At 39.8% G+C, this 15,333-nt stretch overlaps 1 protein-coding gene across 1 annotated transcript in view; it reads right to left on the bottom strand.

Annotated features, from left to right (window-relative positions):
* The window catches only part of LOC119778602 (NACHT, LRR and PYD domains-containing protein 12-like), an 81,963-nt gene that overhangs the window by 22,187 nt on the left and 44,443 nt on the right, over nucleotides 1-15,333 (bottom strand). Inside the window, 3 exon segments of the mRNA XM_038277923.1 lie at nucleotides 567-743; nucleotides 5,045-5,221; nucleotides 12,640-12,816. Coding sequence (XP_038133851.1) covers nucleotides 567-743; nucleotides 5,045-5,221; nucleotides 12,640-12,816 — 531 coding nt within the window.

Genomic DNA, 15,333 nt, shown 5'->3' with positions numbered 1-15,333 from the left:
CATCAGATCCTCACCCAATGCTCCAAACTAGATTACAGGATATCATGACCCAGACCATCAGAGGATGCTTTCACTATTTAGGAACATTTCAAAGCAAGCATAAGCAGACAAAACCAATGACATTTTCACAGGTTGTAGAGTTTGGTGTGAATCGTCCAATTGATTAAATTAGTAAAATGTAAGAACATTATTTTAACTCTGGAAAGAAGAATTAAATCATAATATAATCAGAATCAGAATTACTTTATTAATCCATGGCAGGAAATTATTTTCTTGCAGTGCCCCCATTTACATGAGAGAAAAGAATTGTTCAGGATAATGCTGCAACCCCGTACTTAAATTTAACTCATTCTTTCATGTTTCCTGCTTATTATTGAATAAATCAAGAGAGGAATTTGAAAAAGAAATAAACGTTAACGTGATCAAAGCAGTAAAGAAGAAATCAGACTTTAGCCTGAAGATCCTCAACGTGGATCAGTAGAATATCAGCCACATGTCTGCAGTTTAGAGTCAACACAATTTTACCCTCAGAAATATCAGCACTTAACTAAAAGGTGGTGATTTACCTCAATTTTTGTAGTTTGCAGAGGGGAGACTGGAGAAAACAACAGAGCTGCTTCACTCCACCATCTTTCAGGTCGTAGTTGCCGCTCAGGTCCAGTTCTGTCAGGTTTGAGGGGTTGGAATTCAGAGCTGAGACCAGAGAAGCACAGCTGATCTCTGATAAACTGCAGTGAATCAATCTGAATAAAGAAGAAAAAACACATTGAAGCATCTGGAGGAAAAGGTTAAAACTCAGCTGGCTGGGAACTGAATATAACAGTTATTCACAGCATCAATATGCCGCCCAACCTGGATAGGCATTGAACTTAAAATCACAACAGGGTTGACAGTATTCTGACCTAATCAGAACCAGAATAAAGGAAGGCAAGAAGAACCAGAGACAATGAGACTAATGAAAAGCTGTTTTCCAGGGTCAGATGTTTTGGAAAGGAAACCAGACTCATTTAGGTTCAAGGTTCCATTCTCAGGAAACATGGCATTTCCTTTCACTGTTATGCTGATGACAGCCAGATGTATGTCCCCCTCAAAAAGGCTGATTCCTACTCTGTTGAACCACTGTTAAAGTGTTTACATGACCTTAAAGCTTGGATGTCTTTAAATTTTCTGAATTTTAATGAAGAAAAGACAGAAGTCATGGTCTTTGGTGGCACATCTGTGACCCCCCCCCCCCCCCCCCCCCCCCCCCCCCCCCCCCCCCCCAGTTGATCTCAGTTCTCTAGCGCAATATTGTAAACCAATTATAAGAAACCTCGGGGTGGACTAAAAGTGGAGTCAGACCTTAAATTTGACAGCCAGATAAAAGCTGTAGTAAAATCTAGCTTTTTCCAGCTAAGGCAGCTGGCAAAGATCAAACCAGTCCTTCAGAGACAGCACTTTGAGACAGTAATCCACGCCTTTGTGACCACTCGGCTGGATTACTGTAATGCACTTTATGTGGGGAATGCTGGGTCCTCAATTGCTCGTCTTCAACTGGTTCAAAATGCTGCTGCACGTCTTTTAACTGGCACACGCAAGTACGAGCACATTTCACCTATTTTAGCTTCACTCCACTGGCTGCCCATCCATTTTAGGATTCATTTTAGAATTCTTTTATTTACTTTTAAAGCCTTGAATGGCCTTGCCCCAATTTACCTCTCTGAGCTTCTGCACCCCTACACTCCCAGCCGATCTCTCAGGTCAGCTGATCAGCTGCTCCTGACAGTGCCTAAAGCAAGGCTTAAAGGAATAGTACACCCAAAACATGATTAGCCTTCATTTTCTACTCACCCCCATGCTGAACAACACTCTGGGGTACTTTTTTGATATCTCAAATGCATCTGGAGATCTGGGAGGCTTCTTGCTGTCTGCTGACATTCACATAGGTCTACGGTGCCCGAAACAGAAAGGTCCATAAAAGTCCACAAAAAACGTGTCAATATTCCTCCATACTGCTCGTCCAATGTATTCCAAGTGTCCTGAGTGGGTAGCATCCAGAATTTACTCGAAACAAAGTAATTTAGAATGTTTTTAGAGCATAAACAGTAGACGGCTCAGACGGGATTGAGCGTTTTCTGTTGCAGCTCCAAAACTTTGGAATGCATTGCTGCTGCACATTAGAAAGGCCACCTCTCTGTCTCATTTTAAAACTCTTCTTAAAACCCACCTCTTTTCTTTGGCTTTTAACACCATGTAGAGTATTGATTTTATGTACACATGTTGATTTTATGTACACATGTTGATTTTATGTATACACATGCATATTTTTATCCTGTGCGGGCAGTGCTTTTATTTTATTTTATTTACTTTTATTTATTTTAGTTATTTTATCTTTTTGTGCAGCACTTTGGAAACCTTGTGTTTATTTAAACCACACTGTAAGCAATTGCTGTAAATTTACAGCAAATTTTCAACACTAAAATACTGTTTTCATGTTTAACAGTTCAGTACTGTAATAAGCAATGCATTGTGGGCTTCTTAACTTGGAGCAACAGGATAGAGGCCGTAAACGGTATGCGGCTGTTTTAAATAACGGGATACTACAGTATTTTCTGAAAAATTTCCAGAAGACGACTGCAGAACACACAACGTGCTACCATCTGTCTTCATCAAAACGATTCCAGCCTTGCATCTAAAAAAATCTAACGGTACGTAAATCAAAATCTTTTTTTCTTTGCCTCTGTGTTTGCTATTTTATTTATATTGCCAAGAATGTTTGATATAGGCTAACGCTCAGGAGTTTGTCTAGCTAGGCTATATGTAAGATATCAGTGATGCTTAGATTTGAATAGGGTAGTCAATATTCTACTATATTCTACTCTACTTCTCTACTATTTTGTTGTTGTTGTTGTTGTTAAATCTTGGTTAACTATAATATACAGTAGCCGGATGACAGCTTACACACACGCATGCACACCCCCCAACACACACACGCACACACACAGGGTATTGGACCTCATTAGAATCCCATTTGCTGTCACTTTACTCCACTCTGATCTTAGACTATTTTGACGATTTTAGGCGCTTCATAGGTATAAATCCAGAGAGAAGGACAAAGGCCAAAAGGGGGAAGGTTGTCTCCAAAAAGAAAAGTGTGATCGTCCAGAAGAAGTCTTCCACAGTCAACACACACGTCTCCATGCTCCTGAAGAAACTCCTTGACTTTGAATGGGACTTCACATAGATCAGTGAGTACTCCTTAATCTTGCTGTCTGTCCATGTGTTGTTTTGACAATCTGGCATTGCCACATTAAGCCACAACAATTTATTAGTTTTATAAGCATTAGCTTGGAGAGTATATTGTACATTCCTGATTGTATAATATTTGTTTGTTATTGTTTGACAGTGGCTCCACTAGAATAATACTGCAGAGGAACAGTGGCTAACAAACTGAACATCTCTCCTGGATCCACAAGATTTGAATCAGGGTGGTTCACACCCACCCAGATTCCCGGGAATACTACTACTACTACCTCACAGGACTACTTTAAGAAGTAAAGTGCAGTTTCTTCCCTAAATGTTCTCTTTTATCCATATTACTGTAATGATGTATAAATCACATGTTCTAACTGTACTGTAATAGATTTGAAATGGCCTTGATGCACTTTTTCTAAATGTTCTTACGTTTGTTTTCCACATGTTGTCAATTCTGCATACAGTATTCTGCATTTTCACAGACATCAGAAAATACATTGCAGATTACATAATATACATGTTTTTAGTGGAGTTTAGAGGAAAATTGTAATCTATCTCACAGGACTATTTTAAGAGGAAAAACACATGCTGGTTTGCTGAATGTTTTTACTCATAATCAAAAAGGTCTTAATGTTCCTACTTTAAGGTAGTCTTAGTAATGTTTAAACTTTTATTTCCTCTGTATTTGTTGTGTTGGTGTGTAAAAGACAATGTTAAATAATATTGACATTGGCTCAAAGTCAGCTAGTCAGCTGTTTCTGTTTGCTACTTGAAATATCTTCTCAGCATCACCCAACACGGTTTATTTTCTGGGGGGTTTTTCTCAATTTTTTGAAAGTAACAATATTCAATATTATATTGCCTTTTGAAATAAATTATTTTGATTCTTTTTGATTTGATTGCTTATTTTGCACAATATTCATAATAATACTTGAGCAACTGTCTGTAGAATAATGAAGTTCTTATATTGATTGCATGTATTCAAGGTTGATATTTTAGGAAACTGCTAAACTGAATTATTGTGTATCTACTGTGCCTCTCTACAGTAAACTTAAACAGAATATTATTGTAATTTCCAAATAATAGAAATATGATGCATTTATTTTTATATGTATTAGACAGTGAAATCATTAAACAGTGAGAAAACAGACTACTACTGTAAAGTCAATTTACGGTATGAAAACCCTAAAATTACAGTATATCGCTGGTGTCCTAGCTGCCAGCTCTTTACCGTAACTCATAGAAATACAGAAATATACCGTATTTCTGGTTTACGGTCTACTACTGTAAAATCAATTTACGGATGAATACCGTAAAAATAACGGTATATTGCTGGCGTCTCTGCTGCCAGCTCTTTACTGTTATTTTACAGGACAATTATTTACAGTGCATGCTATATAAATGAAGTGGATTGGATTAGATTGGAAGGTTATTTATCATCCCTCCAATTGGTCCAAACTGTCTGAATCCTGTTTTCCTAAAGTTTCATGTAAATCCCTCCCAGATGTTTGAGTGTTAGGTAGTGAAATTATTTGTCTGACCAGAACAGACAGAACATTAGAAAAAACTGCACCTGTTCTCCTCAAGGATTAATAAATGGAACTAGTGTGCTGTAATCAGACAGACAGACATCTTGGGAGGAAACTGGAAAAAGAAATAAACTAGATCGAAGCAGTGAAGAATAAATCAGATTTTAGCTTGAAGATACTCAGTGTGGATAAGTAAAATATCAGCCATATGTCTGCAGTTTAGAGTCAACACAACTTTACCATCCAAAATATTAGCAGTAAACTAAAAGATGGTGACTCACCTCAATGACTGTAGTTTGCAGAGGGGAGACTGGAGAAAGCCACGGAGCTGCTTCACTCCACCATCTTTCAGGTCTTTGTTGTTGCTCAGATCCAGTTCTGTCAGATGGGAAGGGTTGGACTTCAGAGCTAAGTCCAATGAAGCACAGCTGATCTCTGACAAATTGCAGCTCCTCAATCTGAAAAAAGGATAAAAGGTGTGTTGAAGCAGATGCAGGTAAAAACTAAAATAATGAAAAAAACAAAGACTAAAAATGTAGAAAAATAATTTTACTGAAAGCTAAAGTACCAGAAAAATTCTAAACTTAAAGTTGTAAACCAAGCACAACCAGAACATGCTCTAATGACATGTGAAGGTCCAGATCAAGGTGTGTTTATTAGTCTCCTCCAGGGAAATATTGTTTTGGATAAAGAGCAGAGCTGCAACACAATCCACAACCAGAACAACACAAGCAGCAAGATGAAATAGATTAGATAAAGTTCAGAGGAAAAGTCTTCAAACACATCCCAGCATTTATCTTGGGTTCTGTTCATCTTGTGCAAACCGGTCGCTTCCTAGTTGGATTGAAGGAGGACTAAATAAATGTTTAATATGGTTGTGTTTCCATAAAGAACCCTGGATCTTTTCCCTGACTTCATTCAAACACTCTGATAACAAGTTACACACATGTGCTTTCTTCTCTTGCAGACTTTCCCCAGCAGAGAGAAATTATGACATTGGAGACCGAGAGCTTTTAGCCATAAAGCTAGCACTTGAGGAGTGGAGACACTGGCTAAAGGGAGCGGCTTACCCTGTTTTGGTATGGACAGACCACAAGAACCATTCAGTCAGCCAAGAGACTTAACCCTTGTCAGTCCAGCTGGTCTCTGTTTTTCTCTCAGTTCAACCTCTCCATTTCCTATCTTCAAGGATGTGGAAACATTAAACCTGGTGCTCTCTCTAGACAGTTCGCCCCTGACGAATCTGAGAAGTCTCCTGCTCCCATTACTCCTCCTAGCTGTTCAGTCGCGGAAGTCACATGGGAGATTGAGGACCTTGTTAAGCAGGCTCAGCAGTCTGAGCCAGACCCTGGTACAGGTCCACCTAACAGAATTTTTGTCCCTTCACCTATTTGTGCATGAGTTATTAACTGGATCCATACTTTTAAGTTTTCTGCTTATCCAGGTATCAGTCGAACTGTGGCTCTCATTAATCAACGTTTTTGGTGGCATGTTGTCTCATCAGCTTTCTGCCGGATTACTTCAGCCTTTGCCCATTCCCAAGAGACCCTGGTCTCACATTGCGATAGATTTCATCACTGGACTACCCACCTCTAAAGGTATGACCACCATTCTCAACATTATCGACTGTTTCTCTAAGGCCTGCCACCTCGTTTGGCTGAGGCAACTTCCCACAGCTCTACAAACAGCCCAACTCCTTGTTAAGCACATTTTCCACCTTCATGGGATTCCCCAAGACATCCTCTCAGATACAGGTCCCCAGTTCATCTCTCAGGTTTTGAAGGGTTTTTGTTCGGCCCTCGGGGCCAAAGTCTCACTCACTTCTGGCTATAATCCCCAGTCTAACGCTCAAGTCGAGCGCATTAACCAGGAGTTGGAGGCCAGCCTCAGAGGTCTGTCATCTTTCAACCCTACCGATTGGAGCCAGTTTCTCCCATGGGTCGAGTATGCTCACAACACCCATGTCTCATCTGCCACCGGACTCTCCCCTTTTGAGGTCTCTCAGGGATATCAGCCTCCCCTTTTTCCAGCCAAGGAGGCTGCCATTGCTGTTCCCTCTGTTCAGCACTAAATCCGCCGCTGCAGGGCCGTCTGGAATAGAACCGCTGCGGCTCTCGGACGATCGGTTGAACTCAACCGTAGGAGGGCTGACCGCAGTAGGAGGGTCACCCCTACGTTTTCTCCGGGCCAAAAAGTATGGCTCTCCACTCGTGATATCGCCTTGAAGGCCATCTCTAGAAAGATGTCTCCATGCTTCATCAGTCCTTATGAGGTGGAAAGGACCATCGGCTCATCCGCTTTCCGTCTCTGTCTCCCCTCCACTGTCAGAATTCATCCCACCTTTCACATCTCTCAACTGAAACCTGTTTTTTCCAGGCCCTTGTGCCAACCTGCTGAGCCCCCTGCCCCCTTGGATATTGATGGTCACCCTGCCTACACGGTCCGCTGGATTGTTGACGCCCGTCACCATGGACGTGGGTGGCAGTACCTTGTTTTCCGGCGAGGGTAAATAGTCCTGAGGACCGCTCCTGGATCCCTGGATCCTTTATTTTGGACCCATCCGGGGTGGTGGTTGTTGAGGGGGGTACTGTTAGGAATCCAGTTTGTGTGGGTTGTTTTTTGTGTTTGTCTCTCCCTCCACCACCAGGTGGTGCCCTGTACTTATTGGCCCCCCTGCACAACTGTTGGTTCGTTGGTTCATCATTGAGGAGTATTTGAGCCGTTGACTGCCACTACCTCGATGCCAGAGTGTTTGCCAGGTTTGGGTACTCTAGCCAAGCTGAGATCAGCTGAGTCTAACCTGAGCCATTGTTTCACTGAGTTTTAACATTGTTTTTTTGTCTTTGCCTTTCTGCAGGAAGCCTTCCTATAATCTAGATGTTTGGCCTTCTCCCCCTGGAACGATCCTTTGTGTTCAAACTGAGCAGGGGAAAAACCTCCACACACTCGTTCAAATCCAATTGGCAGTCCACTCAATTGCTCCTCAGGGTCCAACCAAAACCCACCTGTCTGTGCTCCAATTAGTTGCCCTTCTTCTGAATAAACCCACACCTTCTGGTTTCTGTATTCATGGCCTCAATCCAGTTTCCTATGGCCCCTGAATGTGGGTCAGATCACTTAAAAGCATCATGACAGTTTGTGTATTCACTTCACCTTGCTAACTGTCCCTGTTGTAATCCAAATAACCTGTGCTATGACCAGCTCTTCTACATGAGACTGGATAAAGGCTGAAACAAAATGGAGAGCAGACCTTTTTGCAGGAATATATTAATAAGTCATCTCTAAATCTATTGAACAACCAGATATCATACGGGTCCTAGTTCCTGAGCTGAGAAAAGGTCATAACCATGCTTTTCCAAAAAGGCAAGGCAGAGCATATTTATATTGTCCATTCACCAAAAGACTTGTTTACATTGCAAAGCTCACTTTTGAAAGAAAGAACAACTTAGAGAATAATTTTATTTTATCTTGTCTCTCCTTTTCATGTCATTCAACATTTCAGCTTAGAAAATGTCAGAGTATGATTTTAGTATAGCAGTGGCATTTATTTATCACAAGGAAAAGTACTACATATGAAGCTACACTGTTCAATTTAGCAGTTTTCACAAACCCAAGGTGAGTCCTTCCTGGATTTGTGACAGGTATACAGTGCACACAACGCTCCGTGCTGGGGTTCCTGTTACAGGTATTGCACACCTTACCTGCTAATAATAAGAATGAAAAAATCTCAAAAATAGACATTAGCACATATTGTGAAAGTAAGAGTTGTAGTATGAACCAGATTAAGTTTTCTATGTATCCTACAAGTTTGGAGGTAATACAATGATTTATAGTGTACTTATTGGCTATATGCTTATAATAACAATACAAAAATCTCCAAAAATACAGTTTGGCCTATCTTCCGAAAGTAAGCATTGTAGTATGATCCAGATGAAGTTATCTATGTATCCTACAAGTTTGGAGGCACTACAATGATCTATAGTGTAGTTGTCAGGACTCTGCCTTCTCCACAGGTGTTCCAGGTTGACTGGTGAGTGGAGCATGCACATCTGCAGGTGGTTTTGCAGCACCGGGGCACTCTATAAGAACTGCGCTCAGACAGCGGGAGGACGCCTGAGTGTTACCGTAGTGGTATGCTAACCTACCACGGTCTCTAGCCTTGGTCAGCTCTTTGAGTATTAAATCTTACCTTTTTGTCTCCCAGTTACCTCCTCATGTTCAGATCCATCCTCTTGAGTTCTCGTGATCCCTCACCTTGTGGATTCCTCTGTGTGTTTCCCCCAGTTCCTTCCGAGTTGGTTCCCCCCTCTGGACCCATCTCCCTCACGGGCATCCAGCTGTTTCCTTCCGCTGTTCTGAATTCCTGGATTTTCCCAGTGCTGCTAGGACCCTCTCCGGATTCCGCTCTCTGGTCACCTGGACAATCGGCATCACCTTCTTCAGGCAAGCACTGAGTCCAATCCGCTTCCTCCCCAGTTCGGCTTTCCCCGCTCTTAGGTAAGCGTTCGTCCAGCTGCACATTCCTCTCTGCTCTGTCCGTGGTTAACCGCCCCCTCACTCTCTTAGACGTACCAAGGCTCCGGTTCCTTGTGCTGTGCTCCGGTCTGCTGAAGCAGATTCCCCCTCGTTAAAGCACTCAATAAATCTCTTAAAAGATCTGCCTGTTTCCAAGTGTATTCTGCATGTGGCCCAAACACATCAATCCAAACATGACAGTAGTCATTGCTCATTTAATACTATTCTAATAATAAAATAGAGGTGCCGATAGTCATTTAGGATTTGGGAAATTTTCTCAAAAGTTATTATTTTCGAATCCAATAAATGTGATATGAAAGACATGAGATGAGATACACCTGAAATGAATTTGACAATAATCCACTGCTCCTTTGTGACGCTTTTGAATATTTCTCTCTAATTATTTTGCAGCTGGCAGATGGTCCCCAAGCATTTGCGAAGGAGCGAGCTCTGCATTTTGACCAGTCTAATTCTCCCAGTGTAATACCAGATACTTTTCGAGGAAACTATGGTTGTAGCTCGCTGTCTGCCTTGCCGTGGTTCCGGAGAGGTGTCCGTTTTGTAGAATAAATCATCCACCAATGAGTTATTAATCTGAAAAAGACGAATCTATAAATATATTGCCAACTTTACTGCAGTCTCACGATGCTGCCTGCACGGCTGCAGCAAAGGAGAGAGGAGAGATCGCTTGAGTTATATTTGCCCCCTAGTAAATTTGTCATTATTTCATCAGATGGTCATCAGATGTTCATTACTGTATAAATATCCTTGCTTTCCCTCTCTACAGCATTCCAGCTCATGCAGCTATTTTCATTGTACAGATCAGTTATCGTTTGATGCTGGGCTGATGACATAGACCTAGTTACATTTCATCTCAAATATGATTTTTTTCCCCACCTTCTCCCAGGTAAAGAGAGCAGGGGGGAAAGATAGACTTTAGCTAAAACCAAAACTGAAGGGGATGAAATGGTTCTCCAACCACAGCGCTAATGGGGAATTTACTTATTTAAAAAGGATTCATGAGTTGTGAAGTACTGTTGGGGGGACTGGAGGCTGATGAAAATTCTCATATCTCTGGGGCTTCTAGTGTTAAAATTGACTTTAACAAGTAAAACAGTGGCATCTCTTGAGCTTTATTCCTGGCTCCAGCACCATATCTTTTTTTTTTTTTTTTGAGCGCAGTTCAATTCATCAAAAACTTTATTAATCCTGAAGGGATATCAGTTGCAGTAACTCATAAGATTTCATTTCTAACCAGTTGTTGTAGGTGTTGGCAGGAAATGATCAGGAATGATCTTCTGTAGCGGTCTGTCTGGCACTGGATCTGGACCTCTTTAGTTTCCATAGAAACCCATACCCATCTCCACCTGAATGACTGATGGCTAAGCTGAGCAATGGGAGTTATTGTGCCATATGCCATGATCATGGTTTTTGGACATTGGGAACCAGTATTCGTATTTCCTTTTGACATGATGATTAGAGAAGAAGACACAATTTTACAAGCAACTGTAATATCTCTGCACCCCCCCTTAAGTCAACTGCCTCCACAGAAACTCCCACAGAGGTGTGATTTGCCACCCCCCCCTCTGTGTTAAGGACATTGAAACCATACAAAACACTGGATTTAAGTTTTCTTTCTCATGTAGCTTTCTGAGGGTCCATGTCGGAGGGGCTCCACCAAAATTGAGATCCTGGCAAACATCCAGATCTCTACAGTGATCAAGGATAAGTCACCATGGTTGACCTTTCAGAACCAGACTGCAGAAAAACAGACTTTTTGCAACACATTTCTCTTGAGTTTCAGAACTTAGAGAGGCAGAATGGAGAACCCCTGGATCTTGTGAGCCTCTGTGATTCACTGCTGGATGAAAACTCAAGCCTTCCAAATGGACATGGACAAAAGGTTTGCAGGTCTGGCACAATTAGGGACAGAACAAACAATGTCTTTTGATGATTTTGATCAGTTCATGTGTTTAGTGATGAGTAAAGACAAAGCTAACAGCATGGACCGCATGATATGCTACAATAATATGCTTTCAGCTGTTGTTGAAGCTTGGAAAAGCTTTGTTTCACTAAGGGTTTAAACACTGACATGACATTAGTGTCCATGTGGTCCTCATATGCTGTTTACATTTTGGTTACCAATTATGACCAAGACTCATCTAATGGAATCATCTTTCTATTTGCTGCTAGCTATTTCAAAGAGGGTAAAGAATCATTTAACTAAAGGTTATTGGTTCCTGATTAAGCAAATTATTTAATAAATAATTATTATTTAATAAGATTATTTCGCCAAATAATGTTTTATTCACCACATGGATTTGCATTGTGAATTGCTCTGAAAACATTCCCTTTTCTCTAAATTATTGAAAAGCTAATTTGATCATATCCCAAATTCATCCAGATAAACTTTGGTTTTCAAACTAAACTTTAGTTTAGTTGAGTTTCACTAGTTTTAGTTAAAAGTTTTAAACTTAAATATGTTTGATTTGGAGCTGAATGATTTTTGTTAAGAAACTTGTATAGTTTGAACAGAAGTTGTGGTGAATTTATTCCATGTATGTGCAGAATTAACTCTTTGACCATGATTTAACCTCAAATTACTCTTTCATTTATTGTCCTAAAAAACAGCTAGTAGGCATGTGTTCATTAACAATATATAACAGCTGAAATAATATCTGATTAAATAAGATATTTACCACACCTGCCGGAGAGGGCTATACACATCTTAAACTATCAGAAATATAAAGTACCAGCTAGCTGGGAACTGAATATAACAGTTATTCACAACATAAATATGGCATCCAACCTGGATAGGCATTGAACTTAAAATCACAACAGGGTTGACAATATTCTGACCTCATCAGAACCAGAATGAAGGAAGGGAAGAAGAACCAGAGCCAATGAGACTAATGAAAAGCTGTATTCCAGGGTCAGGTGTTTTTTGTAAGGAAACCAGACTCATTAAGGTTCAAGTTTATTTATCATCCCTCTTATTGCTCCAGACTGTGTTTTTTTTTCCTAGTTTCATGTAAATCACTCCCAGATGTTTGATTGTTAGGTAGTGAAATCCTTTGTCTGACCAGAACAGACAGAACATTAGAAAAAACTGCATCTGTTCTCCTCAAGGATTAATAAATGGAACTAGTGTGCTGTAATCAGACAGACAGACAGACAGCTTGAGAGGAAGTTTGAAAAAAAAAATAAACTAACTGGGTCGAAGCAGTGAAGAAGAAATCTGATTTTAGCTTGAAGATACTCAGTGTGGATCAGTAGAATATCAGCCATATGTCTGCAGTTTAGTGTAAATGCAATGTTACCATCACAAATATCAGCACTAAAGTAAAGGATGGTGACTGACCTCAATGTCTGTAGTTTGCAAAGGGGAGACTGGAAAAAACCACAGAGCTGCTTCACTCAGCTATCTTTCAGGGTGGTGTTGTTGCTCAGGTCCAGTTCTGTTAGATGGGAGGGGTTGGACTTTAGAGCTGAGACCAGAGAAGCACAGCTAATCTCCGACAAACTGCAGTTCCTCAATCTGAACAAACAATAAAAGACGTGATGAAGCAACTGGAGAGACAGTTTAAAACTAAAATAATGAATAAAGATTTGTGACAATAATGTGACTGAAAGCTAAAGTCTCAGAAAAACTTAAAGTAGTAAACCAAGCAGAACCAAAACATTTTTTAATGACGTGTGAAGGTCCATGTTAAGGTGTGTTTATTAGTCTCTTCCATGAGAAGTCTGTGTTGGACAAAGAGAAGAGCTGCAACACAATCCACAACCAGAAAAACACAAGCAGAATCAACTGCAAGAAGAAATAGATGACAAAAAGTTCAGAAGACTCAGAGGAGTCTTTTAACACATTCCAACATTGGATGTATTGGTAGGATATTTATCATTAATGATTTCTGAGTTCATTACTCCTCAATATTAGCTTGCTGTTCCAGTTAGAAGTTAGAACAGTTCCAGTTAGAACTGATGCTTTCCACAACAGTTTATCTAATTAAGACATTTCCTCTGTCCAGATATACAGTTTTAATTTTCATTCTATATGTGGTAAAGATTTGAGAATGGAATGAGAATGGTGTCCTTCAGCTAAGAACAAATTGTAATATTTTGATAAGGTTGGAGCAATGGATGTCTCCTCATCTGCTATTGTGTGTGATGTAATGATGTGATAATGTGTCAAACTAGAGATATATAAAATGCCTCCTTAACTGTTAAACAGGGCCACCCTCTGAGAGGTGGGCCCGGTGTGCAGCTGTCTTCTGTAATTCTAGACAACTTCTCTGATTTGAGTAAGATTACAATTTCTATCAAAATCTGTTGTCATGTCTCAGTTTTATTCAATACATATAAGTTATGAAGTGTTATTTACGTGTTTGTCCCAAGTGATCTCTTGTCATGGAAAAGAACCGGAGAGAAAAAGCTCCAAGGTGTAGACACAGAGAGCCTTTAATAGACTTCACAAAAAGCAGGCTAATGTAACACAAATCTGATCTTATTTAATGTCTGAACGGCCGGGTTCTGATCCGTTCACCTAAAAAAGACGATACGAGCCATGTCAATATGTGGACTAAATGGGATGCAGTATCCGAGCAAATGACTTAAAAAGGCTTAACACTAGATGTTTCAGAGAATTCCAGTTTTCCTGCAAGCCCCCCTCCCCTCTTCAAGTTAGTGTATTCACTCTACCTTGCTAACTGTCCTTTTTGTAAGGCAAATTACCTGGGACATGACCAGCCCTTCTACAGGAGACTGGATAAGGCTGAAACAAACTGGCATCAGAACAAGAGCATGCTCCAAACACTTTTCATTACCTTCCCCTACAACATCAGACCTTTTTGCAGGAATAGCTTGATAAGTCATATCTAAATCTTTTATTTAGGCAAACCTATTGAACAACCAGATATGATTTGGGTCCTAGTTCCTGAGTTGAGAACAGGTCGTAACCATGCTTTTCCAACAAGGCAAGGCAGAGCCTATTTATATTGTCCATTCACCAGCAGACTCATTTAATTTGCAAAGTTCTCTATGTGAAAGAAACTTAGAGAATAACTGTGTTTTGTCTGTTCTCGCCTTTTCATGTCATTCAACATTTCAGCTTAGGGAATGACAAAGAGTATGATTTCAGTATAGCAGTGACATTTATTTCACCCAAGTAAAAGCACTACATATGAAGCTACAATTGTCTCATCTAGCGGTCTTTACAAACCCAAAGTTAGTCCTTCCTGCATTTGTGACAGGTATACTTTATGCAGTGCACACAACGCTCAGTGCTGTGGTTCCTTTTGCGGAGATTACACACCTGGCCTCCTTATAATGAAAATGAATGAAAATGAAAAAATCTTTAAAAATAGAGTTTAGCACATTTTCCCAAAGTAAGAGTTGCAGTATGAACTAGATGAGGTTATCTATGTGTGCTACAAGTTTTGTGCCACTACAATGATCTATAGTGTAATTATTGGCTATTATATGCTTATAATAACAATAAATAAATCTCCAAAAATACAGTTTGGCCTACAGTTTTATGTTAAAGCTGTAAATATACAGTCATATGTTTATATAACTATTTTTTTATGTATTATTGTTTTCGAAGCTGCACTTTAAAATATGAAATTGTCTAGAGCTGTTCTAAACGAAATTTCTTTTTGTTTACACTTGTGTACACAAAATGAAAAATAAATCTGTCTAAGTCATAAGTAATTATTGGCTTTTTTATTCTTATAATAACAATGGAAAATCTAAAAATATAGAGTTTAACACATTTTCCCAAAGTAAGGGTTGTAATGTGAACTAGATGAGGTTATCTGTGTTTGGAGGCACTACAATGATTTATAGTGTAAATATTAGCTATTATATGCTTATAATAAAAAAATAAAAAATCTCCAAAAATTAAGTTTGGCCTATCTTCCCAAAGTAAGAGTTGTAGTGTGAACTAGATGAGGTTATCTGTGTATCCTACAAGTTTGGAGGCACTACAATGATCAATAGTATAGTCATTACTCATTTTATATTTATTCTAATAATAAAATAGAGGTGCCATTTGTCA

The sequence above is a fragment of the Cyprinodon tularosa genome, unplaced genomic scaffold, assembly GCF_016077235.1.
Source record: "Cyprinodon tularosa strain WSP-4 unplaced genomic scaffold, ASM1607723v1 ctg1359, whole genome shotgun sequence".
Lineage (NCBI taxonomy): Eukaryota > Metazoa > Chordata > Actinopteri > Cyprinodontiformes > Cyprinodontidae > Cyprinodon > Cyprinodon tularosa.
The sequence above is the reverse complement of the archived record's forward strand: the minus strand, read 5'-3'. Positions and strand labels throughout refer to the sequence as shown.